This window comes from Pelodiscus sinensis, chromosome 20 (genome assembly GCF_052426305.1).
Source record: "Pelodiscus sinensis isolate ZL-2025 chromosome 20, ASM5242630v1, whole genome shotgun sequence".
NCBI classification, from domain to species: Eukaryota; Metazoa; Chordata; order Testudines; family Trionychidae; genus Pelodiscus; species Pelodiscus sinensis.
The window spans coordinates 24610776-24637291 of NC_143071.1; the positions used below are offsets into that span (position 1 = coordinate 24610776).

General features: G+C 45.3%; 2 protein-coding genes across 8 annotated transcripts in view; one reads left to right on the top strand and one right to left on the bottom strand.

Moving 5' to 3' along the window:
• The window catches only part of OGFOD3 (2-oxoglutarate and iron dependent oxygenase domain containing 3), an 83143-nt gene extending 82344 nt beyond the window's left edge, over positions 1-799 (bottom strand). For 4 of the 5 annotated variants that reach the window (XM_075903546.2, XM_075903544.2, XM_075903545.2 and 1 more), the window contains exon 1: positions 525-657. In XM_075903546.2, coding sequence (XP_075759661.1) covers positions 525-610 — 86 coding nt within the window. In that variant the 5' untranslated portion in view covers positions 611-657. The other variant, XM_006132382.5, reaches the window with a different exon arrangement.
• Positions 743-25006, top strand: HEXD (hexosaminidase D). 3 transcript variants are annotated; one of them, XM_006132387.5, is made up of 13 exons: positions 743-882; positions 4207-4327; positions 4808-4917; positions 6019-6106; positions 6912-7076; positions 9013-9196; positions 12288-12359; positions 14314-14509; positions 18516-18598; positions 19521-19599; positions 19681-19782; positions 22670-22759; positions 24382-25006. In XM_006132387.5, the coding sequence occupies exons 2-13, from the start codon at positions 4244-4246 to the stop codon at positions 24548-24550; spliced, it is 1422 nt and encodes a 473-aa protein (XP_006132449.3). In that variant the 5' UTR covers positions 743-882; positions 4207-4243; the 3' UTR covers positions 24551-25006. The 3 variants fall into 3 exon arrangements, with proteins under 3 accessions (XP_006132449.3, XP_075759657.2, XP_006132448.3); XM_006132386.5 differs by lacking the exon at positions 743-882 and adding an exon at positions 938-1153; XM_075903542.2 differs by lacking the exons at positions 743-882; positions 12288-12359 and adding an exon at positions 934-1153.
• The last annotated feature ends 1510 nt before the right edge of the window (positions 25007-26516 follow it).

Here is a 26516-nt window from a genome sequence, read left to right on the forward strand (position 1 = left end):
ACGTGGCTACGATTAATTTCTTTAAACACACGTGTTGCAATGGTAGAAAAAAATGTCTCTCTGAAAACTAGGTACGGGGGGTACTTATAAAACATTTGAAAAAGGGGGGGAATTTATTTTAAAAGACTGAGGAACGCGGATATAATCGATGTTTGATGTTGCTGAGAATTTGGGAGACGAGAATACATTTCAGCTGCCACGAAAATTAAGGGGTCGGATTATCGGTACCGTGGCCACCAGTGCGGGCAGCGCGCAGACCGCGCGGCCTGGCTCCGGGCTGCTCGGGCCTCTCGCCCGCTCTGGGTAGCGCGCGGAGGGGAAGGCGCGGGGAGACCGCGAGGCGCGCGGGCCCTGCGCTGTTGGGGGGCCGGCCCCGGGCCCAGCCGCGCGGCTCGGAGGCTAGTCTGAGGCGGCGCCAGCAGAGCAGCGGCTCCTCAGGGGATCGGGCCCCGCGAGGCCAGCCAAGCAGGACCCGCCCCCTCCGCGGCGGAGCAGCCGGGCCACCCCGCGCCGGCCGCCGGTACCTGCTGAGGCGCCTCCGCTCCCCCCTGTCCGCGCTGCCCCCGCCGCTCTCGGCAGCCTTGGGCCCCGCCCGCCTCTGCGGAGCCATCGCGCTGCGGACGCGGCCGGCACCCGGCGCCGCGCGGACTAACCGCCCACCCGGGAGCGCGGAGCGATGCCCTCCAGCAGCCACTGCTGAGGCTGGAGAACAGGCGGGAGCAATCCATCCCAGACACAGAAAGCCGGCGAGCAATTCAGACCGGAGAAATCCAAGGCGGAGTGATCGGGCAGGCAAGAAAAGGCAGTAGACAGGAGTAATCCATGTCAGAGCAATGAGCAAAACAGGCCTAAACCATCTACACCAGAATGATGGAGCAGGAGGTATGAAAATTGATTCGCCGATAGGCTAACGCAATCTACATCAGAGTGATAGAGCATAGGCAAGGTTCGAGGCAGGCCATAGTAATACCTAGCCGAGTAATAAGGCTGGGAAGGGACAGGCAAGAGTAATCCATGCCAGATAGCGATCCGGTGCTTGGAAAGCAGCCAGGAAAGAGGCTACGGAATCTATTTCCGAGAGGGACCGCGGGGAATGGGCGGCAGCACAGACAAGAGCAATCCATACCAGAGACGGGAGCGTGGCAAGGGGCAGGTGGGTGCCGCGGGCCGGACGCACTCTGCCCCCGCCCGCCAGGCGGCTCCCCCGAGGGGGGAGGGGCTGCAAGTGCCGCAGCCACCACCACCACCCCCACCCCCTCCGAGTGGGGGGGGGTCTGCACTTGCCCCGGCCTGCCCCGGGGGGGGTTCAACTGCCCCGGGGGGAGGGGTCTGCAGCTGCCCCGGCCTGCCCCGGGGGGGGGTTCAACTGCCCCGGGGGGAGGGGTCTGCAGCTGCCCCGGCCTGCCCCGGGGGGGTTCAACTGCCCCGGAGGGGGTCTGCAGCTGCCCCGGCCTGCCCCGGGGGGGGTTCAACTGCCCCGGGGGGGGGTCTGCAGCTGCCCCGGCCTGCCCCGGGGGGGGTTCAACTGCCCCGGGGGGAGGGGTCTGCAGCTGCCCCGGCCTGCCCCGGGGGGGGTTCAACTGCCCCGGGGGGGGTCTGCAGCTGCCCCGGCCTGCCCCGGGGGGGGTTCAACTGCCCCGGGGGGGGTCTGCAGCTGCCCCGGCCTGCCCCGGGGGGGGGTTCAACTGCCCCGGGGGGGGTCTGCAGCTGCCCCGGCCTGCCCCGGGGGGGGTTCAACTGCCCCGGGGGGGGGCTGCAGCTGGCCCGGCCACCCCCAGTGGGGGGGAGCAAAGGTGGTTCCGTAGCTGCCGCGCACAGGAGCGATGGGGGCAGCCCTGAGCTGCTCCACTTCTCCTCCCCTCTGGAGAGACGCAGCGTTCGCTCCTGGGCCGGGGGGGGGTTCCTGCTTTCTACAGCTACTCTGATGTTCTGTTCTTGTCCAGTTTCTGTAACCAGGTTTGGTTCTGTAGAGGATTTGGAACCGCCGACAGAGGAATACTTCTTTTTAGGGTTAAACTGAGACTTTTATTTTTCTATTTACTTTATAATTAATTTTTCATTTAAATCAATTCTGCCTCTTTGGTTCTTTTAAGACCGTGTAATATACAAATAAAAAGTAGAAAAACAGTACAGTTAAAAAACAAGAAATAATAACTCCTCCTACAGACATACCCTCCTGATTTACCTTTAAACAATTTATGGAGTTAACAAATATCTAATACTCACGTTAAGATAGAAGCATTGCTTAGATTCAGGAGATATTCTTTTCTTTATGTTTCTCCTTTTTTGGGATTTTTCATTGCAACTTACGACCGGTGTTGTTCCCCTTTCGGAGCTTATGTGCGGCAGCGAGATTCAGCACCGGGGAGGGAACCCTGGTTGATCAAACCTAGCTTTTTGGATTCGCAACCCGTCCGTCCTTGGTCTGTTCCATCCAACCTTATATACCCTGTTTCGGTATTTCAGTTTTCCTCCACTCTCCTGACAATTGCTGACATTAGATTTTTGTTGTCTTGTTCTGCCCTTTCAAAACTTTCGTCTGCTCCATTTGGGGTAATCAGCACTTTGTTGCATATCGCTGTCTGAGTTACTTACTTCCCTAAAAGTGGGGTTATTGTTGGTCATCTAATCAAATTTTGTTTTTATTTTACATCTCTTGTATCTCACAATGCTGCCTTTCCTTTACAATTACAATTAAACTGGTGCTCATTTGACATATTCTGGGTAGGCCTCAACACCTTCCTTTTACATCCAGGAGGTGGGCAAGTGGACAGGGAAATGTGAGTAGTCAACTCGACTACCCGATAAGCTTAGGCTTATTGGGTAATCAACTAATCGACTTCTCTCTTACATCCCTAAAGAACAGTCAAACTAAATCCGCAGATGTGACTGTAAACAAGCCCTGGGAGCTGGTGTGGGGCATAAAAAAGTGGTGTTCAGCATGGTTAATCTAATTACCGTGTGGCCTCAGACCAGCATCCAGATTCTCACTGGCGATAGATGCGTAGCCTGGAACACAACATGTTTTAGCTGCATCTTCTGTCCACTTACAACATGGAACCAACCCTCTTCCACTGACATCCTGTCTGACTTTGAACTATCAATAAAACAATGAGGAGTCCTGCGGCTCATTAAAGACTAACAGCTGTATTTGGACATAAGCTCTTGTTGGTAAAAACCACTTCATCAGATGCAAGATGTATCTAAGCACGCATCTACTCAGCAGGGCTTAACTCAAAATAAGCTACGCAAATTGAGCTACATCAATTGCATAGCTTATTTCAAAACTGGGAGTGTCTACACAGAACTTACTTCAAAATAGAGCACTCTTCCTCCGACTTCCCTTACTCCTCGTACAATGAGGGTTACAGGAGTCAGAGTAAGAAGTCCTCCAGCTTGACATTATTTTGAAATAACTGCCTGCTACGTAGATGCAGACTATGTTATTTCGAAATAACTAGCGTAATGTTGCTAGTGAAATAACACAGTGTAATGTTGCTGTGTAGACGTACCCAAAGTGGTTTTTACCCACAAAAGCTTATGCCTAAATAAATCTGTTAGTCTTTAATGTGCCACAGGACTCTTTGTAGATTTTGCAGATACAGACTAACACAGACCAACCCTCTGAGATTTGAACTGTCAATGTCACTCTTTCCAAATGTCTCCATCTGTATAGCACAGGGATAAGAATAACCCTTTTATTAGTAGTGGAGTCTCCATCCCCTAGAGGTGTTTAAGTCTCGGTTTGACAAAGCCCTGGCTGGGTTGATTTAGTTGGGATTGGTCCTGCCTGGAGCAGGGGGCTGGACTTGATGACCTTCTGAGGTCTCTTCCTATGGTTCTATGATTCTATGATTCTTTTCTGTCTCCTCACAAAGGAACAGGGAGGTTAAATGGCTGGCTGTGAATCACATTCGGGTCTTTGGGTAAAAGGTGCCACAGATGTGTAAAATTCACAACTCGCTCTCCATTCAGGAATTACAAGCCAGGAATCCCTTATCCAGTTCTGCTCTCTTACGTGCCAGTGTCATGGATCTGATATAGCTGGGAATAGAACTGGGCTTGTGATCTACATTTCAGCACCAATGGTTTAGCTTGTGTTTTTAGTATCTTTTTATAGGTGCAGCTCTTCCCCTGGTTAAGAAAATACTCCCAGTGATAACATTGCTGCTTTTCCCTAAGTAAAATAATTGTTTTTTTCTGAAGTCAGTTGCCATGCTAAGAAGATAGAAGAAGAAAAGAAATGACGGGCTCCTCCCCATTTGGGCTGCACTTAGTGCACTTGGATCTCAAAGGTGCTCCACCAAAGGTCTCCTACCTGGCTGAGGTAACACATCTATTGTATGTAGATCAGAGTGTTGAATCAACTCCAAAATGCTTTCAGTCCTTAGCTGGAGGTCACGTGTGTACTGCAAGTGAGAATGTTGTGAATCAAATGGGTTTGATTGAGGAGAGCGGAAAATGTGATTTATCCAGAGGCCAAAATGTCTCAGTAAATCTTATTTAAGATGTTACTGATAAACTGCAGTAACTTCCCTCCTTTCCTAGAAGGAAATAATGATTTAGGATTTCTATTTGATGCAGAATAAGCTGTCATCCCTGCCTCCTCCACTAGTGCTAAATTCACCACACAAAATAAAGGGAATGCTTTGCAAATGCATGAGGAATTCACATCCTGCTGCCATTACCTTGAGTTATGTGCAACAGAACGCTGTGAGACATGGGCTAGTCAGACTTGTTTGTTGTGAACATGGATTGCATTATTACACGCCAGACACAAATCTTCCGTGGTTTCTTTCTCTTGTAGATCTTTCCTTTATTTCGTATCCTTGGTGCCAATGGCCTTCTCATTGAGTATGAGGACATGTTTCCTTATGAGGGAGAGCTGAAGCCACTCAGAGCAAAACATGCTTACAGGTACTGCAGTCAGATGGGTCTTGCAAGGGTTATTAGGTGGCCTTCTCATACTGATATGGAGGAGGCTATGGGCTGAGTCCTGGTTTCTGCCTCTTGGACTGAACATCTGGAACAGTTTGTAGAAGCTCCTGGGGGTGGGAGAGAAGTATCATATGCCAATCTTAGGAGTCCAGAGGAATCACTGATGATCTGTTACTAATTGTTTCCAAAAGGAGTGTTATATAGTCTTTGCATTGGGGTGTGGTGGCAGGGTGGTAGCTGCAATATGAGGCTGAGAAAGTGAAAATGCATTATGAAGGGGATGAAGATGCAACAGCAAGCCTCCCCTCACTCCCAAAGCAGGGAGGGAATGAAGGAGAACTTGTCCCGCTGGTGATTGTGTATTTGTTGTTTCCCATTTGTGTCTACCAGGAATACAGCTTTGGCATTTTTTTCATTGAATTTTTCTGCATTTAAAATCAGCCCTTCACCTTACTTCTGGTCCACAGCCTTGGGCTCTTGTCTGTTGGGCCAAGTCAGGACTTGGCTGGGATACCTGTTGGGAAAACTCAAGGAAGTAGTGCAGGCGATTCAGTAGATGAGACAGTTCTGTCCAATACAGTGCTGAGCTGAGGTGTGGTCTGATATCCTGAACAAGAGGCACCTGAGGTCCAGTCCTAGCTTTACCACTACCTCTCTCGGTTGCCCTGCAAAAATCACTCAACCTCTAGGCTGAGTTTCCCCAATCTGTAAAATCTGTAAAAGATGCCAGCTTTTAGACTAGAAATAAAAGTAGGCTTCTGACCACACATGGTCACTAAGAATCCTAGGATAATTTTCACACGTAAAGGTAATATTATCCCTGGTATCCAGGCTAAATATCAGCCTTGGTTTTCTGTTTTCCCTTCCAACTGTGTTAGTGTTTCTGTCCACTGTTAACTCCATGAAGCCTTCACTACCATATATGTTTATACATTGAATTGCAGCCTATACAGTCAGTAAAGTCTGTGAAGAGCTTTTACTGGCTTTGGTTAACTTTAAATGCTCTGTTCAGGGAGCCTGGTGTGACTAAACCAAGTATGTGTGCTCTCTCTCGATTTCTCCCTCTCGCTCTCTTCCTAGTGCCTCAGAGATTAAAGAGATTTTAAATCTGGCAAAACTGCATGAGTTAGAAGTTATCCCTCTGGTGCAGACCTTTGGACACATGGAAGTAAGCACATTTCTGCACTTGGAGGATGTTATGTAGCATAGGAAATTCTGCACAGCAGCAAATAGCTATGGGTCATCGACATTGCTAGTGTTTAGCATTTGGGGGATAATATGACTGAGCTTTAATAGCATCTTCCATCCAACAGTCCCAAAGGACCCCAATGACATTAATGAATTTGTCCTTTCAACTCCTCCAGTGAGACAGTTATCCCCAGTTTCCATGTGGGAAAGCTGAAGCACAGAGAAAGGACTTCTCAGCAGGCCTTAGCAGTGCCAGGAATAGAACCCTCTCCTGCCTCCCATTCCAAGGCTTTAACAAGATAATATTTCCTCCCCTAACAGATAAACAGACAGATTGTTTTTGTTGGCAAATTCCACCACCTAGCCCAATCAGGCTACCATACCACCTGCCTTGCCACTTCCCTCTCTGCTGTAGGTTTCAGACACACAGCCGATGCAATTGTAACCAGAGTTATCCATGTGATCCCGTGTACACATGTTGATTACAAGAATGAGATGAGATGATGGAGTGTGCACATCCCTCTGATCTGGGAGAACAGCCACTGCTTAGCAGTATTCTGGGATAAGATGCTCTATGAAGGAATAGGAACATCAGAATGTGCCCTGCCTTTGCTGTGTCTGGCCCTGGCTAGTCCTCTGCCTCTGTCATTTTCCTATGCACAGCAACATTTCCAGAATTGTAACAGTGGAGTCTGTTGGGTCCCAAAGTGACATGAGTCAGTTTCATAGTTATGCCAGTCCTGCAGTTATTCTGTGGTTGCATCTGTACATCTCTTCTCCTGCAGTTTGTTCTAAAACACCAAGAGTTTTCTCACCTCCGGGAGGTGGAGATGTTTCCAAATGCCCTCAACCCGCACAAAGAGGAATCCCTGAGGCTGGTCAGTGCAATGATTGACCAGGTGGTGACACTACATGATGGCGTACGATGGTTTCACTTAGGCTCTGATGAGGTATGATACTTCCTAATAACACAGGTTCTCTCTGGTGATGAGGGACAAAGCAGAGATTCACTTAGAAATCTTTTGGTAGCTGGGTGTACCAGAAACTCCAGATTTCAGTCATGGATGCTGAGGACACATCTGAGCGAAATTCCCTTTTCAAGCAAGGAAACTAGCAAGATCTCAGATCTGAGAAGCTAAATCTAAATGTGATTGCAATGGAAGCAATTTATTTTTAAATAGGAACTAATAGAAGTACATTATTAGCTCCAGAAAGATGGTTCTAACTCAGCATTTGGCTTGAGTAAGATCCATAGTCTGAAAGATCTTCCACTTTGGAGCAGACTTCAAATTTGAGGTCCTAACTGGTAATATATACTATGTATCAAATATATATTGGGGTTGGTTTTTTTCAAACTAAGATATTAGTCTCATTATCCTGGCCAAGTTCCTTCTTAGTTACGCTCTTCGGGGCAGGGAGCATCTTTTTTCTGTGATTTTTACAGCACCTAGCGGAGTAGGGTCCTGGGCTATGACTCCTATCCACTTCTGCAAATAATAACCAACAGAACATATGTTCTGCTGACAAAAATCTCCTGTCCATTTTGGAAACTCAGGCCTCTTTTTCCAGGATCACGATCTCTCACCTACCCCTCTCTAAACCCAGTAACAGCTCCATGTGATTTTCAGAGCTTTACCATTGTTTCTATTTAGATAACGATTTAGATAATGGCATAGAAAATACACTTGTAAAGTTTGTGGATCATATCTGGCTGGGAGTGGGTTGCAAGTACTTTGGAGGATAAGATTATAATTCAAAATTATTTGGACAAACTAGAGACAGTCTGAAATAAATAAGATAAAATTCAACAAGAATAAATACAAAGTACTCCACTTAGGACATTTCACATGTACAAAATGGGAAATGACTGTCTAGGAAGGAGTACTACAAAAATGGATCTAAGAGTCATAGTGGACCCACAAGCTAAATGTGAGTCAAACACTTGCAAAAAAAGCAAACGTTCTGGGATGTATTAACAGGAGTGTTGTAAGCAAGACACAAGAAGTGATTCTTCCACTCTACTCTGCACTGATTAGGCCTGAATTGAAATATTGTTTCCAGTTCTGGATGCCACATTTCAGGAAAGATGTGGACAAATTACAGAAGGTCCAAAGAAGAGCTACAAATGTGATTAAAGGTCTAGAAAACATGACCTGTGAGGCAAGATTGAAATAATTGGGTTCATTTAGTCTAGAAAAAAGAAGATTGAGAGGGGATGTAACAGCTTTCAAATACCTAAAAAGTTATTATAAAGAAGAGTGAGAAAAATTATTCTCCTTAACCTCTGATGATAGGACAAGAAGCAGCAGGGAAGGTTTAGCTTGGACATTAGCAAAAACTTCCTAACTGTCAGGATGGTTAAACACCACAATAAATTGCGTAGAGATGTTGTGGAATCTCCATCATTCCCACGTGTGATTCAGAAACAGATGGGATGACTCTTACGCTGTTCTGCTCAAGGTTCTGCCTAGTGGTTACTCTAACTTGCAGCATCACTGAAAATGCGTTAAGTAGCTTAGTTCATTAAGATATTTAACCCCTTCATTTCTGTGCAGATTTTCTGTCATCACAACACACATGTCTCTACAACCTGCAGAGGCTTTCCTGGGCTCTTAGAGCCCCACATGAAAGCTACTGAGGCTGGCATGCCACCAGCTGTGAGATGAGATTTAAACTGCATTATTATAAGTTAATATCTTTCACGTGAAGTCTCTGTGCTTGCTGCCTGCTACAAGCTCAGGGGGGACAGACAGGGAATCCCTTCCTCCCTACCCCTTTGTCTTCTCTCTGATAAGCCAAAGGGAGAATAAGAAGATAGGGATGAAGTAGGAGACATATTAAAAGAGCCTCTACAGTAAAGTAGGATCTTTTGCTTGGTGCTCCCAGGTCTACTATCTTGGTGAAGGTGAGGAATCAAAGCAATGGCTGCAGAAAGAAGAGAACAGCACAGAGAAGCTGTGTCTGTCCCACATGAAAGCTGTTGCAAATTGCATGGTCTCGTCTCATCCAGCAGTGAAGCCCATTGTATGGGATGATATGCTCAGAGGGGTGAGTGAGGAAACACTGACAGGTATGTAAGCTCGGCAGGACACCTCTCATAACTTCATAGCATAATAAAGTCTAAATGCTCGTGTTTGAAACACCATACTGGGCAACTTGTCATTCAGTGATTTCACAAAGAACTAAGGAGAAAAGAAGGATTGTCCAGTGGCTAGAGTCCTAGGGTATGTCTAGAATGCACCGCTATTTCTGGATATGTCCGGTATCCCGAAATAGCGTTTTCTGCATCTTAACAGCATGCCTGTTATTTTGAAATGCAATCAAAATAACGGGCTTGCTATTCCGACGTCCTGGTAAACCTTGTTCCATGAGGATTAAGGGACTTGTTGGAATAGCAGTTTGTTTCCAAATAAGCTTCCAATAATAGCTCAATTTGAGTAGCTTATTTCGAGCTAGCGCCACTGTGTAGACACAGCCCTAGATTCAGAAACACGTGTGTCAATTCCCTGCTTTGCCATCAATTTCCTAAGTGACTCTGGGCACGTCACATGGCCACTCTGTGATTGTTTCCCCTATGTGAAATGGGGATAACAACACTGCCCCACCTCACAGGCCAGCCCTGCAGATAAATACATTAGACAGAGAGGGGCTCAGATACTGTGATATCAGGGATGCCATATAAGTACCTAGCAGAGCAAGGTGCCATGATGAGTGGGTCTTTGTCTTCCCTGACCATTTACAAAAATCCCATGGAGCTTTACTAAACTTCCACCCTTGCCTGGGCAGTATCTGTGCACCAGTCAGGAGTTGATCTCTACTGAAGTGCTTGTAGGCTAGTGGTACAGAATCATGAAGAGAAGCCATGACCTGGTGTCTCTAACATTGCACCTTATTACTGTGCATGTAACAGTGATGACTAGAACTGAATTGTAACAGAGAGGTAGCCATGTTAGTCTGATCTTGGTAAAACAAAAAAAGCAGTCATGTAGCACTCTAAAGACTAACAAGATGGTTTATTAGGTGATGAGCTTTCATGGGGCAGACCCACTTCTTCAGATCATATTCTGAAAGTGAATTGGCATGACCATTATATAACAGAGGGATACAATGAAGAAGTAAACAAATTATACAGTAATGAATCAGCTACATAGAATAGAAGGTGGGGGCAAGGGGAGGAGGAAGAGACAAGGAAGGAGGAAATTGCTTAGTGTAAGAATCAATTAAGTGGCTACTCTGGTGTTACTACGAATATCAAAAGGTGGGGAGGCTGTCTTTGTAATGTCTTTCTAATGTGAGTATCTGGGGAGAGAGACTGGACACAACAGGTGATGTCTCTCAGGAACTTGGGATCTGGGGTTCACTGCACATTCCCGTAAGGCCTGGGCTAGACTGGCAGGCTCACAGAGTTTGCTGGCCAGGTGCACAGACTGGTGTGGCAAGGAAGTAACACACAGTTTAAGCTCCAGGAAAGCTCTCTCTTGCTCAGGCAGGGAGATAACAGCAGTTTATGGCTCTGAGCATCCTGAGGGAAGTATCCCAAGGTTATCTATCCAAATATGCACGTTGTTCACCTGGGGATCCACTCCCCACAGGGAGGGCACCAACAGGGTGCAGGGCATTATGACCACCTTCCCCTTTAGGTAATTATCATCTAAATTAAGGCCCTTTCACAACATGTCGAATTTTAGCATAAATAAAAGTTCTGAAGTCTCCCTCTGTAATCTGGTGTTAAAATCTCTTTGAAATAAGACACATGTTGTCAGGTCTTTAAGGGGATGGCCAGTTTGATTGAAATGTCGGCTAAGAGGTTTCTCTGTGTGGAGATGTCTGATTTGTGAGCATTGATTCTCTGGCGAAGTGACTGACCAGTTTGTCCAATATACATCGCAGAGGGACATTGCTGGCACATGATGGCATATAGCACATTGCTGGATGTACAGGAATATGAGCCTTTGATTGTATAACTGACATGGTTAGGTCCAATGGTGGTGCCTCCAGAGTAAATATGTGAACAAAGCTGGCGACGGGGTTTGTTTCATGGAAAGTTCCAGGGTTAGTTTTAATGTGGTATGCCCTGTGGCTGTTGGTAAGAATCTTCCTGAGGTTAGGTGGTTGTCTATAGGAGAGTATAGGCCTGTCACCCAGAACTAAGTTGTGGGACTGCTGAATTGTGGCCTTGTTCATGTTAGTCTTTTTCCAACTATTGCTAAACTTGAGTGCAGTCCTGGTATAAACAGGGACCTAAGCAACCATCAGCATTGTCGCCACGCTAGCACTAAGATCTGCTCTGAACAGTTTAAAATGGAGTTTGGGTTAAACACTGAATTTTTGCAACATTTACTCATGTTGGCAGTGGCTTCTCCATGGCCGGGTTTTCTTCAATGTTTAAAGTGAATTAATCTTTTATATAGTAACTATTGATCAAACCTGCAGCTTTGTACATACCTAATTTTCACTGAAGTTGGTGGAAGCTTTATATGTACAAAGAATACAAGATTAAACCTTTGTGCTACATTTTTGTTCCCATGAGCACATGCAGTGGTAAGCCCAGGGGATGGATAATGAGCCTGGCTGGAGATGAAGAACTCTTATGCTGTGTCTACACTACTGCTTATCTCAGCAAAACTCTGAGGTGTGAATATTTACACACACACACCAGCAACATAAGTTACACCAACATAAGTGTTCATGTGCACAGTTGTGTCGGTGGGAGAGCTTCTTCCGCCGAAGTAGCTTATGCCAGTTTTGGAGGTGTCTCTCCCTTGTTAGCATAGAGCGTCTTCACTGGACATGCTGCATTGGCACAGCTGTACCAATATCGCCATGCCACTGCAGCGCTACAATATAGACCTGGCTTTAGTCTAGGCAATAGATGGGTTCCATCTTATGGATGGTCACTGACTGGCCCACTGATTGGGCCCTTTGCTGACAGTCTCAGGAAAGAATCTAGGGACTGAATGGAGCCTGAACTGCCTCTCACTGTGGAAGAGGCCAGATGGGACTTGTGCTCTGGATCTGCCTGTGCTCATGTCTGTTGTCTGGGTAGAGAACATCTGCATCCGCGGCTGACAAACCCATCCCGTGGGATTTGATTGAGAGCTGATTACTGCAGCTTTAACTGACCATTCGGCATCACTTAAAACACATTCTGCTCCTTCTAGAGTCTGGGGTAGCTCAGCTGATGGAGCCAATGATTTGGGACTATGCACCGGATCTCGATGAGGATGGCAAAGGTTTGTGCTGTTGGTTCTGAACTTCTCAGAGTATGCAAAACTCTCCATTAAATCTTAAAAATAGCCAGGTTCTAATTCTTATATCACATGGTCCTCTGACATCAGAAACTTTTGCTGCAGCACCCATCTCTGTAAGTAATGGAGACAACTACACAGATCTTGTTAGAATCTATGCACACTGATTATTGCTGCTGAAAAGGTTTTTCAAGGGAAGTCGGGCCTCTTCCTATCAAAATATATGGAAAGATAATCTTAGCCTACCCTTTTCTTAAACTGCCGGCATCACTTTTTTAACACCTTCTGTTTGTCATCAGAATCTCTAACCTTTTCACACTATCACACCTTTTGCTTTAACTTCATGGAATTGTACCTGTTCTGTCTGTCTGTACTCTTGTTGTGAAGGATTTTCATGTCTACCATGTTATCTTGTTTTTAATGGCCTGGGCATCAGTATAGTCAAGAAGGGATGTCATTGTAAAAAGTCCTTAGCTCTGTTCCTGCTGAAGCTTACTGAGTGTTCTTCTTCAGTGGGTCCAGTCAGGCCACTAATGAACACTTCTGAAAATCCCACAATAAAGGCCTCATACGAATTTCCTGGAAGTCAGAGGAAAAGTTCCTGTTTGATTCTCATGGAAGTTAGATCAGGCCTTAAAGATTTTGCTTTCAAATAAGAGATGTAAAATCCTGTTTAACGGGTTAATTGGTTAAACATATTGTTTAACCAGTTAACCAATTAAAGGAGCGGGCAGACCGGAGGGGCTGGACGGGCCCCCCTGCCACAGGCAGGGGCTGTACCAGCCATCATAAAGCAGCCTCTGCCTGCGGCGGGCCAGAGGGTGCTGTAGCAGCCCCTGCCTGCAGAGAGTCAGGGTGCCTCACAAGCACGGGCTGCTCCAGTGTCCCAGCCAAAGCAGCCCCTGCCTGTGGGGCACCTGGTCTCATTGCAGACAGAGGCTGTTCCAGCCAGGACACCAGAGCAGCCCCTGCCTGTGGCAGGCCAGAGCACCCTGCAGACAGAAGCTGCTCCAACCTGGCCAGAGCAGCCCCCTGCCCACAGCAGGCTGAGAGCTCCCCTAGCTCCCACCGGTTAACCAGGTAAACATTCATATCCCCAATTTGAAATGCTTCAGGTATATGTATCCTAGAAGTGCTGTGGTGGCACCGTAGTGTAGCTACTTCGTACAGCAGTGAAAACATTTCCATCTCTATAGTAAATCCACCACCTCAACAGGTGACAGCTGTGGAGATAATGGAAAAATCCTTCCATTGACCTAGCTGCAGCTACATTTTTACAGCCTTGAGAAATGCAGCTTGATTGATCAATGTTTTAGGTGCAGTGTAGGACTTTGTTACTGTAACACCTAATGGCTGTTTGGTGCTCCACAGATTCAATATACCCCCAGCTTTCTTAGGAGACTTAAGTTTAATCTCTAAGGTTCTAAGTATTCATATTGGCTCTGATTTGGATACAGTGTAAATCTTTGGGAGAGTAACTTGTGATTTATCTTAGAGTGAAAGAAGAAATTGACCCTGTGTGAACTCTGCTGTAACATCTGCAGAGTATTCCAGATGCCCAGTTCTGCAGCCCTTACTCGAGTGAATAACATTTAGCCATGTAAGGAATCCCATTGAAGCCAATAGTATTAGTGAGCTTTTCAGAATCAGATCCCAAATTAAGTACCATGAAAATATGGACTGATCTTGTAGCTAGCAAGAATCTCACTAAAAGCCAGTGGCAGACACCTGCCTGCAAATGGACTTTGGCTTCAGAGACTGCAACCAGAGTAGCCTCTGGTGAATAAATGGACTGTGTGTTTCAGTCAGTAAAAGTGTTACACTGTTTCTGGTTCCCTCTAGCTCAAACTCAGAGGTTTAAAATCCAGAATTCCTCTGAACAGGAATAAATGTGGCTAACACTGAACACCTTGTGCTGTACCTTGGTCTTCTATTTCAGTGCTTCTCATTGAAAAGTACCGCAAGTGTGGCTTCCTCAAGCTGTGGTTTGCTAGTGCCTTTAAAGGAGCAAGTGGCGTGAATCAGTCTCTGACCCCCATTGGACACCACCTGAAAAACCATCTCCAGTGGCTGAAAGTAGCAAACAGCATCCCTGCTGATATGCTCCAAGGTATCGCCCTGACTGGCTGGCAAAGGTAAGGACTATCCTTAAAGCAATTGCATGGAATTTGTGCAAACAATTTCCCACCAAACAGTATGGCTACGTCTACACTGGCCACAATTTCCGGAAAAGGGATGCAAATCAGGGGAAAAAAAGCGTCTAGACTGGCGCGATCCTCCGGAATAAAGCCCTTTTCCAGAGGATCTCTTATTCCTACTATCCTGACTTACCTGATTTGCATCCCTTTTCCGGAAATTGTGGCCAGTGTAGACGTAGCCTATCAAAATAGGCATCAAGAGATGTTCCACAGGAGCCAAAGTACTGCAGGGAATTCTGGAATACTGCAGTGCCTGATGTCGCTCACTCACAGCTCCTCCCCAAGTAACTGAGTAATGCTGATAGGTCTCATAAGGTTCCTTACAGTCCTTAGCCCCAGGCAATGGAGTGTGGAGGGAAAAACAAAGCTGTCCAGGCCTAAATCCAAGTGATGATTAATATTTGCTACACCTGGGAGTAAAAAAAATTCATGTTCATTCAATTACATTCATAACTAGTGATCTTGTATTTTGTAGCACAGGAGGTTAATTAGTAGAAATGTCTCTTGTTGGAGACACCTCCGATAGTTTGGTCTTATGGCAAACTGAAAGTTGGAGTTTCAGCCTTTTTAAATGCTGTTTTGTACCACGCTGAATTGAGGTATATTTTACTCTTCTTTCACGTTTCTGCAGATGCATGGAAGCCACTCTCCTCATCCTATACTAGTATTCAACCCCGACAGAACAAATCTAAGTAACTAAATGGCCTACAGACAGTGATTGTTTAAAAAGACCATTCCACAGATTCCCTTGAAATTTTTTGCACTCTGAGAGTACAAGTTATTTTTTATCGTTCACAGGAGCGGTTCCCAACCACCAGTCTGCGAACCCACGGTGGGCTCCGAACCCCTGCCTGCTGGGCTGCCGCACACCACCAGGCCACACCCCTAGCTGCTAATGAGCCCCGCCCACGCAGCAGCAGGGTGAGTGGCCTGGCAGTGAAGCTGTTCCTGCTGGGGCAGCTTCACTGTGGTCCCAATTCCAGCTCCAGTGGCCGCTATGGCACCCAGCTGGCAGGGCCATGTGATGGGCAGCTGCAGTGCTCGGCCAGGGCCAAGCTCCGTGTGGAGCCCAGCTACCACAGCAGCACAGCTTCACGTGGCGTTTGGCTCCAGCTGAGTCCTGCGGCCGTGGGGCTCCACACAGCACTCGGCCCCGGCCAATCGCTGCAGCTGTGCTTGGCAGGGGACCAGCTGCCATGGCACTCAGCTGGGGCCAAGCGGATCCCGACTGCCACAGCACTCAGCTGGGGCCTGGCTGCCACGCTGCAGGCTCAGCACAGCCCTCCCACTGGGAGGCAGAGGCAGGGCTACGTGAGAGGGGTGGGGCAGGCACAGGGTCTCTGGGGGCAGGGTAGTGCTGGCGGGCTCTGGGGGTGGAGGGGGCTGACACCAAGGGGGCTCCGTATCATCCAGAATGAGGAGCTGTCACTGGGGGGTTCTGGGGGTAGGGCTAGTAATAAGGAGGCTAGGGAGGCAGGACTGGTACAGGGGACAGGGCTAGTGTTGGGGGCTGACACAGGGAACCTGGTGGGATTAGGTGCAGTGGGGCTCTGGAAACAGGAGCCTGGCACTGAGGCGTTTGGGGCAGGCGGGCTGACACTAGGGGACTCTGAGGGCGAGAGGCTGGCACTGGGGGGATTGGGTGCAGGGGACTCTGGGGTCAGTGGCTGGCACGGGGGGGGTAGTAGAGGGATGAAGGGCTCTAGGGATTAGGGCTGGCACTGGGGCCCTAGGGTCGGGCTTTTTACACTATGCCAAAAGTTTGTGAATGGGTTTGCTAGACCAGACTGGTAACATTTTATTTGCATATTTGAATATTTATTGAAAATATGCAAATAAAATGTTACCAATCTACCAAAAGTTTGTGAGTGGGTTTGCCAGCCCCTGGTATTAAAAAGGTTGGGAACCATTGATTCACAGGATGAAAAATGTGAATGTAGCTTGAACTCCCAGTCCAGTAAATCTTTGAAAATGGGGGCTCATAAAAATGTGGTTAAACACTTAAAAGTATCTCCTTCTACAGGTTGGACCTCCCTGATCCAGCGCCTTCGGGACTGATTGGTCCTGGATGAGGGATTTTGCTGGACATGGGGAGGTCATTTCTGGCCCCCTTGTTGCCATCCCCACCCCCTTTCTACGGTTGCCAGGTGTCCGGTATTGACCCGGACAGTCCGGTATTTTCGCCTCCTGTCCAGTAAAAAAAATCAGAAAATACCAGACACCTAAAATGTCTGGTATTTTCTGATTTTTTTTTCCCTGCCAGGAGGTGAAAATACCAGACACCTAGCAACCCTACCACACTCAGCAACCGGGCCCAGCCTCCGCCCCCCCAACCAGTCCCCAGGCCCCTCCTGGAGCCCCCCAGAGACCTCCCCCCACCCCACTTACCTGGTTCCACAGACCAAAAAAAAAGGTTTTAAAGGGGCCATGCTGGTGTGTGTGTTTGGGGGGGGGGGGGTTGTTTTTGCTTAACTTTGGTCCCCCTCAACAGTGTTTTTTTGGGGGGCGAGGGCAGGGGGGTTCTGTATTTTTGGTTAAACCATCTGGCAACCCTACCCCTTTCCTGCTGCCCCACGGGGCTTCCCAGCTCCTTTAGCCACCCAGCTGGGTCGCACACTGTTCCCCTCTCCTCCCTCCCCCGCCCCCAGTAACCCAGCTGGACCATGTGCCAGCCTTCCTGACTCCCTCTTCCCCAACCCAACTCAGCTGAATTGTGCACCAGGCTTTCCAGCTCCTTCCTGCTTCTGCCTCCCCCAGCCCAACTGAGCTACAGCTCAGCTGGGCTGCATGCCAAGCTCCTGACTTCCTCCCCCCTCCATCACACTGGGCTCCCAGCCCTGCACCCCCATCCCTTGCAGCTCTCTGATCCTGGAACATCCATGGTCCTCTTGGGCCACAGATGTTGCTAGGGTTGCCAGGTGTCTGGTATTGAACCAGACAGTTCAGTATTTTCACCTCCTGTCCAGTAAAAAAAATCAGAAAATACTGAACACCTAAAATGTCTGGTACTTTCTGATTTTTTTTCCCCGGCCAGGAGGCGAAAATCCTGGGCTGTCCAGCTCAATGAGGAGTGAGCTTGGCAACCCTAGTGCTTACTGGGTTCCGCAGGGGAGCTGTCCGACCCAGTGCAGGGAGACAAGATGGCAGGTGGCCGCCAGCAGCCTGTTAGGGCCAAAAAGACACACCACGTGTATCTTAAAGGGGCCACGCTGTTTTTTGGTTTTGCTTAACAACTCTCGGGGTCCTATTTTTTTTTCGGTATTTTTTCTGAAACCATCTGACAACCCTATTGTTGCTAGACCAGAGAGTTCTGGTTTATAGAAGTGCAACCTGTAGCTAAAAGAGTAAACTACTGTGGTGATGATTTCAAACACCACAAATCTACATGAAGAAATTATTGTAAGTATAAGAAAGGAAAAAGGAAGGCTTTCATGGGACAGAGGTATGAGCTAAACTGGGGCCCAGAAATCCTGAGTTCTAAAGTAGGCCATGTCTACACTGCTGCTTTACTGCACTGCAGTTTTCTTGCTCAGGGGTATAAAAAAACCCACCCCCCGAGCACAGCAAGTTAGAGCTGTAAAGCACCAGTGTAAGCAGGCTCCCAGCACTGGGATCTATGTTCCTTGTTTAGATGGTTCACAGAGTACTGGTCCCAGCCACGCCTTCACTATTAAAGTGCTGCCATGGCATTGCTTCAGTATTTTAAGTGTAGTCTGAGCCTCAGACTTGGACCTACCTGATTTGCCTTGGGCAGATTAAGTAATCTGTTTCTCAGTTTCCACATCAGTAAAAGAGGTGTCTTGGAAGAGGAGTTAGGATGTGTTTTAGTCTGAGATGGGTTAATGTGTATAACACACTGAGACTGTTGGATGAAATGTTAACAATCTGCACTGTTACAGCATTTATTTACAGCAAATCATTGAATGGACACTATTTATTTCAGGTATGACCACTTCTCTGTCTTATGCGAGCTTCTCCCAGTGGGAATTCCATCGCTAGCTGTCTCTCTGCAGGCATTACAGAACGGTACACACTGCCTGTATCATTTGTCAGAGCTAATACCTGTTTGACCAGAAAATTAACTGTGACTGAAGTTCTGTAAGATCAAACTACCTCTTAAATTTAACCACCCGTCTGTGATAATGAAAATTGTTAGATCACAAACAATGTGTTTCTAATCTAATTTCGGACGGGCATGACTAATAGCTGCTGTGGTTTCCACCCGTTGTGTGGTTATATTCGTTTAATAAAGAACCTTATTTCACTAATCCTTTTTTATTTTTGATTAGTTCATAACTTGACACTGATTTCTTCTCTCAACCATAATCGTTTTTAGCATTAGAAGCAATGAATTGTTTTTGAAACAAATATGCTTAAAATGATTTTTGACTCATTGCTCATGCAAAAATGAGATTGGTTACATGGACCACTTTTCACTCTATGGCCTTGTCTACACCCACACGTTATTCTGCTTAAACTATACCAATGTGGATAAAGGAGAACAGCCCCACTAATATGGGAGTAGCTTTACCAGCATAAAGGTACTGATGGGACGGGGCATAAACTATAGCAGTAAAAGGTATTTACACCTGTATAATTGCATCTACCCTAGCAATTTAATCAGTGTAATCATTTCAGGGGGGGGAAAAGCCCCTAACCTGAATAGTTACACTAGAGCACAATCAGCCAGTAAATTGGGCCTCAACCTGTAGAATAAGTTTACGGCTCAATTCTGTCTTCTGCATTTCTTCTTTTGGGAGACTATATGGGTGGGGAAAGTAACCTCAGAAACTTTTCTTAAAGTTAATGAATAGGAGTTTTACCTTTGACTTCAGTGGAAGCAGAGTTAAAATCCCTCCTTAATTGTACTGTAGCCATTTGTGTCCCCCTTTTGCCATTCAAGGCTTCACTTTTCTTCTCCTCTTTCTTTGGTGGTTCCTTTGTCCAGGTGGCTATTCTGAAAAGGTTAAAGAAAATGTGGAGAAACAGCTGGGGCTCTCCAATCTAGAAATTGACACTTTCATGAGGTAAAAGCCTCACTTGCTAGTCAGATGCTTCTTGATATACTACAGAGTAATTTTGGAGACTGACATATTCTCTTTGTACAGTGAAAGTTTAGGGACCTTTCCAGGGAGTGACATCCTCAAATTTGTGACTCAGATCTGTTTCTATCTGAAGCCCTCCGTGGATGAACTTCTTGAAAGAAACAGGTAATTAAAAAAAAGAAACGGTATTTTTGCTGTGACTCCTTGTAAGTGATGGGCCCATAATATACATCAATGGTGCAATAAAAGTTAAATTTGTTTCTCTAAGGTTGCTAATGCTCTTAGTTATTGAGCTTAGTTGGAAGTGAAGGATTACATTACTCTCTGCTCTGAAATAGTGATCTCAGCAGAGAATACATTTATAGCTGGATTCAGCAAATTGCCCAAACATTTGCCTAAATCCATCCTTGTTTATCACAACACATGTTTAAAGTCTTTGCTGAATCAGAATTTTACTGCTATTGAAGGCAAAATGTAATTTCTAAAACTTCCAACAAGAAAAACATTAGTGTTTAAGTTAAAAGCAAAACATTGTGGCTTAGGAAACAAACTATCACTCTCAACCAAGTTCAATGGTGACACATAAAATGACAAATTGGACTCCCTAACATTAATTTAGCCTGCATTCGATCCATTCGATAACTGTGCAAGGGTGTCTCCAACAGTGTGAAGTAGATTCCAACTTAAACCACTTCTTACATCGCCTTAGTCTGGTTTGTAGTCATCTGTTCTAGTCAGTTAAACAGAAATTAAAAGGCACAGTGACTAGAGCCAAATCCCTGAAAGCTGCATGGAAACTTTTTAAAGACACCATAATAGAGGCCCAACTTAAATGTAAACCCCAAATTAAAAAACATAGCAAGAGACCTAAAAAAGAGTCACCATGGCTTAACCACCATGAAAAAGAAACAGTGAGGGACAAAAAGGTATCTTTTAAGAAGTGGAAGTCCAATCCTAGTGAGATAAATAGAAAGGAACATAAACACTGTCAAATCAAGTGTAAAAATGTAATAAGAAAAGCAAAAAAAGATTTTGAGGAACAGCTAGCCAAAAACTCAGAAAGAAATAACAAAATGTTTTAAAGTACATTAGAAGCAGGAAGCCTGCTAAAAAACCTGTGGGTCCCCTAGATGATCGAGCTATAAAAGGAGCAATCAAGGACGATAAAGCCATTGCGGAGAAACTAAATGATTTCTTTGCTTCAGTCTTCACGGCTGAGGACGTTGGGGAGATTCCTGAATCTGCACCGTCCTTTGTGGGTGATGAATCTGAGGAACTGTCCCGGATTGAAGTGTCATTAGAGGAGGTTTTGGAACAAATAGAAAAACTTAATGTTAACAAATCTCCGGGACCGGATGGCATTCATCCAAGGGTTCTAAAAGAACTCAAATGGGAAATTGCTGAGCTATTATCTGTGGTTTGTAACCTATCCTTTAAATCGGCTTCCGTACCTAATGACTGGAAGGTAGCCAACATGACACCAATATTTAAAAAGGGCTCTAGAGGCAATCCTGGCAATTACAGACCGGTAAGTCTAACTTCAGTACCGGGCAAATTAGTCGAAACAATAGTAAAGAATAAAATTGTGAAGCATGTAGAAGAACATAATTTGTTGGACAAAAGTCAACATGGTCTCTGTAAAGGGAAATCCTGTCTTACTAATCTATTAGAGTTCTTTGAAGGGGTCAACAAACATGCAGACAAGGGGGATCCAGTAGATATAGTATACTTGGATTTTCAGAAAGCCTTCGACAAGGTCCCTCACCAAAGGCTCTTGTGTAAATTCTATGGCCATGGGATAAGAGGGAAGGTCCTTTCTTGGATTGAGAACTGGTTAAAAGACAGGAAACAAAGGGTAGGAATAAATGGTAAATTTTCAGAATGGAGAGGGGTAACTAGTGGTGTCCCCCAAGGGTCAGTCCTGGGACCAATCCTTTTCAACTTATTCATAAATGATCTGGAGAAAGGGGTAAGCAGTGAGGTAGTAAAGTTTGCAGATGATACAAAACTGTTTAGGATAGTCAAGACAGAAGCAGACTGTGAGGGACTCCAAGAAGATCTCACCAAACTGAGTGATTGGGCAACAAAATGGCAAATGAAATTTAATGTGGATAAGTGTAAAGTAATGCACATCGGGAAAAATAACCCCAACTATACGTACAGTATGATGGGGGCTAATTTGGCTACGACAAATCAGGAAAGAGATCTTGGAGTTATCGTGGACAGTTCTCTGAAAACTTCCACGCAGTGTGCAGCGACGGTCAAAAAGGCAAATAGGATGCTAGGAATTATTAGGAAAGGGATAGAAAATAAAACCCAGAATATCTTACTGCCCCTGTATAAAACTATGGTACGCCCACATCTTGAATACTGTGTACAGATGTGGTCTCCTCACCTCAAAAAAGATATTTTGGCCTTGGAAAGGGTTCAGAAAAGGGCAACTAAAATGATTAGGGGTTTGGAACGGGTCCCATATGAGGAGAGGTTAAAGAGACTGGGACTTTTCAGTTTAGAAAAGAGGAGACTGAGGGGGAATATGACAGAGGTCTATAAAATCATGAGTGGTGTAGAGAGGGCTGATAAAGAAAAGTTATTTATTAGTTCCCTAAATAGAAGAACTAGAGGACACCAAATGAAATTAATGGGTAGCAGGTTTAAAACTAATAAAATAAAGTTCTTCTTCACACAGCGTGTAGTCAACCTGTGGAACTCCTTGCCAGAGGAGGCTGTGAAGGCTAGGACTATAATAGAGTTTAAAGAGAAGCTAGATAATTTCATGGAGGTTAGGTCCATAAAAGGCTATTAGCCAGGGGATAAAATGGTGTCCTTGGCCTCTGTCTGTCAGAGGCTGGAGAGGGATGGCAGGAGACAAATTGCTTGATCATTGTCTTCGGTCCACCCTCTCTGGGGCACCTGATGTTGGCCACTGTCGGTAGACAGGATACTGGGCTAGATGGACCTTTGGTCTGACCCAGTACGGCCATTCTTATGTTCTTATGTTATGTTCAGTCACTGCTGTTTCATGGAATATTTAACTGTGATGTATTTTCAGGTACATCACTGGCTGGTTCAGCCCCTTCCACAGAAAGAGGAAGCTTGTTCATCCTATAATGGTGCATCATTTTCAGCCAGATGCATTAAGGTAAATCAGCACTCCTTTGCAAGTTACGGGAAATCAAGCCTGTGTTTTAAACATTCTGTGAAAACTTGGTCTCCAGCCATTGCAGTTTTCCATAAGTGCTGCTTGAACACCAGCATTTGGAATAAGTCAGCATTAAATAATTTAATTGTTATAAAACAGTCAAACATGAAGTATGTAGATCTTTCCTAGAAGAAGTGTATCCTGATCTGAATTTGACTCTATGAAATGCAAGTATAGAATTATCCCAAAGGAAACTTTTGCTGTGTCACAGAAGTGAAACTAGTATAGTACTTTTAATCCACAGATCTACATATCGCTCTCCCCATTTTATAGATTGGGAAAACTGGTACTCAGAAAGGAAGTGGTATGATCTGTAATAGAATCAGATCCTCTGACTCCCAGTCCACTGGCATATGCAATTCATGAGTTTATTTAGTTAAGCTTAGCAAAATAAACTGACTATATCAGTGTTTATTTTTAAGCATTTATTTTTTCAATTGTATCTATTTACATTTTTACAGTCATGGGAAATCACTGCGGTACAAGAAGTCAGACAATAACCATTTGACAGACATTGACATTCAGCTAATTAAAGTTTTATAAGCCAGCTGATCACTTTTTTTTTTTAGTTTGTGTGTGTGCATGTAAATCCATATTTACTGATTTGTGTGTGTGCAGTAAATCCATATTTACTGATAAACTAATCCTTCCAACCTATTTAAAGTTATAGTCTATTTTGTGAATTCATATGTTACACTGAATTTCTAACAAGAAATGAGTATACTCTGGTCATCTGAAGAAGTAGGTTTTGCCCACGAAAGCTCATACCATCTATATGTTTTTTTAGTCTTTAAGGTGCTACTAGATTGTTTCTTGTTTTTTAAGTTTTTACTAATTCAAAGTTAGGGTTCAAGTAAAAAAAAAAAAAAAGTACAGTTCCTGCTTAACTCATCCATCTTTTGCCCCATTTTTGTAAACACTAATGGTGTGTCTAGACTACAGGGGTTTTTTTTTAAAAAAAAGTGGCCTTTTTTCGAAAAAATTTCCCCTGCATCTAGACTGCTGGTGTGTTCTTTCGAAAGTAAATCGAAAGAATGCGGCAGTTTTTTGACCGCAGAAAGCCTCGTTTTATGAGGAATAATGCCTATTTTCAAAAGTGCTTTCGAAAAAAGGTGCTATGTAATGCAAACTGTGCTTTTTCGAAAGAGAGCATCCAGACTGCCTGGGTGCGCATTCGAAAAAGCGGCTTGCTTTTTCGAAAGTACTTGTGGTAGTCTAGATGCTCTTTTTTGAAAGAGGCTTGCAGTCTAGACGTAGCCTAAGAGAGTTGCAGGGATTAGCAGCCCCCAAACATAAGGTACAGTCCTGCGGCATTCAATTCATTGCAGTCCTGTAAAATATACACCTTTTTCTGCAGAAGTGAAACTTTAAAGCTCCAGCACAGTACGCTGTATTCCATTTCTTCTCTGTAAAGGATCACCTAATGGTCTCATCTCATCTCTTTTATCATGACTTAATTGCAGATTAAGTAGATGCAGTTGGCATCCTTGTGAATAATAATACTTGTGAATAACATGCAATGCAACACGCTCTATTCACTTCTTCCTTTGGCTTCTGTTTAGTCTTCTAGCCAAGTGGAATGCTGTGATGCAGGAGCTTCAAGCAGCCCTTGAGAGAGTTTTCTACATGTGCACCGTAGAAGAGTGGATGGAGGAGAATGTCCATCCCAGCCTACATAAACTGCAGGAAGTAGTAGATGATTTAGACAAAGCAATACAAGCACAATCCTAACTGCTCTCACAAACTGCCAAATATCTTACTTGAGACCCTGGCTGGTATAAATTATGAACAACACTATAGCCAGAGCTTAAAGATGGAATAAAGTGGATCCACCTTCACTGAAGTTGAGTTGGGCCTTGTCCACAGCAAGGGATTTGCATCAGCACAGCTAGAATGACAAAATAATAAGATGTGGAGTTCTATCTTTACCGCCAACAAATGCTGAAACCAGTTACTGTAGTGTATGTACTTGACCAGACTTTTTACAGTGCATAACAATGAAAGCAAGAACGAGGCCAAGTTTGGCTGTGTTCCTCATAAGCGCTTTGAAATCCCCTCTCTTTTGTCCCTGTCCCCCCCACTCCCACCACCACCTCCCCTTACTGCCTCTGATAGAGGCAGCAGGGGAAAGGGAGCAACTAGTCGATTGTCCTGTTGACTATCTGATAAGCATTTGCTTATCGGATAGTCAACTAGTCCTTCACATACCTAGTGTCAACTGACTTCTGACACATTACAGACAGGGCATCAAAGCAGGAGTCAGTTGGCTTCAATGGACTTATAGAACTTGAAATGAGAGGTGGGAAGTGAATTTTTGGTAACATGCTAAACACTGACGTCTGGTTATTTGAGGAAATATTCAAATCACTACAGACATTCTTGAGTTAACTTCATAACTGTAAATCTGACTTTTGTTGCATCTACTTGCAAAGTTAGAAACCAATAAGTCAACATAAAGATACTCCTTGACCTTCTGTGCTTTAGATGAGGGCTCTGAATGGTTTATAAACAAGTTTGTTGTGTTTCATAGCTTTTGTAAACTGGTTAACAAGCATATAACAACTTCTGAGCACAAAATACGTCAATGAAAATCAGATACTCCAAGTGTGAATTTACAATAAACATTCAAAATACCTTTTAAAATGTTTGCTCCATTCATTGCTTTCTCGAAACATCTAAATATAGAGTTTAAAGAATGAGTATCATCAGCTCCATCAGAGCTCTGAGGTCAGAAGTTGCTCTATAGAACTTGCAGGTACTTCTACTCGGAGTCTTAGTCCTAAGCCCTTCTCCCAACTCTGAAGCCAGCGCACACTTCTGAGCACCACCAACCTCCATCACTCTCCAGATTTCTTTCCCTGGAGAACCTTTTCATACCAGGAGGAACTGGAATTTACAGACCTCCATGAAAACCCTTTCCTTGGCACCATTCAAACACTTGAAACTGCAATCCTCTCCGAATGAAGTCCAGTTAGACCCCCAGGTTTTGAGGCCAGCCCCTATGTCTGATGGTCCCACTCTCAGCCCTAGGAATGACACTACTCCAGACTTTGAGATCTCAGCACAGAGCTCTCTTTAGGAACTGTACCATCAAATCTACTGAGCCAATATACTGAAGAGGATCCTCACCAGACACCTTAGATCCAGTGGTTATGAGTAGAGTGTCGGTGGGGACACTTCCTCTATCAACTTCTCAGTGGAGTTACTAGGGATGTTAGTGTACAGCTGTTTAAACAATTAACTGCTAATCTTAGCCTTATCGTTTAATCCAAACGACTACACGCCTGCTCCCCCACTACCTCCCACAGAGGCAGCTCTGCAGGGGGCAAGTGAGAGCTGGTGGTTGGAGGAGCTGGCTTCAAGCCAGCTCTCCACAAGCACCAGATCCTGCAGAGCCCTCTCCTCCCTCTCCCCCGCCCCACGTGGCTTCCTCTGTATCAGTGTCTCAAAACATAGCAGAAAAGTATTCAAATCGCTTCAGACATTCTTGAGTTGTTAACTTCATAACTAAACATCTGACTTTTGTAGCATCTACTTGAAAAGTTAGTATCAGAGGCAGCAGTGCGATTTGGGGGGCAAGTGGGATGCTGGAGCAACTTCTGTCCATGGGGAGTTTGGGCTCCCGATAGCCTGGGGCTGCTTCTGCCTGGTGCTACTGCCTCTGTATCAGAGGCAGCAGGCAGGACCTAATCTGCGC